The 1,849-nt window shown below is 49.2% G+C and overlaps 1 protein-coding gene across 1 annotated transcript in view; it reads left to right on the forward strand.

The window, feature by feature from the left end:
- Window positions 1–1,849, forward strand: part of LOC123190694 (farnesyl pyrophosphate synthase) — a 6,306-nt gene continuing 4,457 nt past the window's right edge. Inside the window, exon 1 of the mRNA XM_044603391.1 lies at window positions 1–632. Coding sequence (XP_044459326.1) covers window positions 318–632 — 315 coding nt within the window. The 5' untranslated portion in view covers window positions 1–317. The remainder of the gene's footprint in view (window positions 633–1,849) is intronic.

Below are 1,849 nucleotides of genomic sequence, written 5' to 3' on the forward strand. Positions count from 1 at the left end.
TTTACTCCCCACATTAGCTTTATCTCACGTCAAACTTTGCAAAGTTTGGGAAAAAAATCCGGGCGGAAGTGCCCGCGCGGCGTGCGCCACTCGGTGGCCGACGCTTCTCGATCGCGCGCCGCGAGGCTTTCTCGCCGCTCCCTCGCTACCTGCAGCCAACGCCGGCCACTCGATCAGCCAGTCATTCACCCACCCGCTCGCACTGATAGCCAGCCTGCCAAGCCTGCCCCGGCCGGCAATCTATCCACCCAGTCACCTCACGTCACCCGCCTAGGCATCCAGTCTGAAACACAGTGGAAGCTCCACATCCATCGACCATGGGGGCGCTGGCGGAGTCGATCGCGTCGCACGTGCCGTCGGGGATGCTGAGCGCGGGGCTGGCGGCGCTGGCGGCGCTGCCGAACCCCGGCGAGCTGGTGCGGAAGGCGGCGCGGCTGGAGGACGAGCTGAGGGAGCTGCTCCGGCTGAACGGCCGTGGCGCCGGGGCGGGGGCGGAGCAGGGGGGCGGCAACCGGGCGCAGCAGACGCGAGAGCGCTTCCTGCGCGCGTACGAGCGGCTCAAGGACGAGCTCCTCAAGGACCGCGCCTTCAACTTCGACTTCACCGAGGAGACCAGGCAGTGGGTCGCCAAGGTACGTGCTCCACAGTCCGAATCAGTCTCGAGCTACGAACGAATGATCAATCCATATAGAAGAAGTGAACTACGTACTAGCACGCACGCATGCATGATGGTCCGACCAACAATGGCATGCATGATCCCCAAGCTCAGACGTCCATTTCTGTGTTTGTGTTTTCCGTCGAACACCATTAGCTTTTCGGAATCGCCGCTTAGAGTTTAGCTCGTGAAAAATTTGGACGCTAACTGGAGTTCCAGATGACGCTTACGTGTTAGTACGCTTTAGTTACCAGCACAGGTGCACAACCGTCTCGTGTGGTTGTGAAGTGATGCCTCCCTGTAGTCACACATGTCCATGTCGCCGTGGAATATTTACGGGGATAACGGTCACAGTCCGTCAGTCACTGGACGGTACAGTGAAAACTTGAGCGAATACCGTCTATGTATCACAAATAGAAACCGAGGGCGATGTTGTCACAGGAGTCACAACTACTCCCTTCCTTCAAAAATAAATAACCCAACTTTATACTAATTTTAGTACAAAGTTAATATAAAATTGGGTCATCTATTTTGAAACGGAGGGAGTACGAATTGCCCAAGAGAGTGAACCCTGCCTCCCCACCACTTGATTGATTCCTACCTCTAGCTGATTTGACATTCATAACAGGATTTCCCTTAGGATTTGGGATCAAATCTGGCATTCCTGTTAGGCACACATTAGCTGTAGAAAATGTGTCATGTTAATCTGTCAGTCATGTTTGGTTCATCACTGCCCACCTGCCCTTCCAGGCACACAACTCCCTGCTCCCCTTATGATATGGAGTATATAACTAAGGTCTTGTTTGATAGCAAAATATTTCCTAAGTATTCTTAGAATAACATAGTTTTTATAATTACCATTGTTTTTATTACTGTCAGTTGTTAACCCGATAACCAAAAGGGAAAAAGGCCCATTCGCCTGATTTCTAATACTTGTGGTGGTGTCACCTTAACTAATAAACGAAAAAAACTATACAGGGAAAATAAAATTTTCTAATAAAGAATGAATTAGGACCATTGATAGTACCCTTAAAAAGAAAGAAAAACTAAAAAGTAAATTAAATAATGACAAATCTGCACCATAGATATTGTGTTTTTTATAATATGCAAGAATAAACATATAATAGTGAAAGTTTCAAGAAAAAGAAGTTTTCTAAAAAGGAATGAATTAGTGGTATTTGCACTGGCGGAGCT

The sequence above is a fragment of the Triticum aestivum genome, chromosome 2A, assembly GCF_018294505.1.
Source record: "Triticum aestivum cultivar Chinese Spring chromosome 2A, IWGSC CS RefSeq v2.1, whole genome shotgun sequence".
Lineage (NCBI taxonomy): Eukaryota > Viridiplantae > Streptophyta > Magnoliopsida > Poales > Poaceae > Triticum > Triticum aestivum.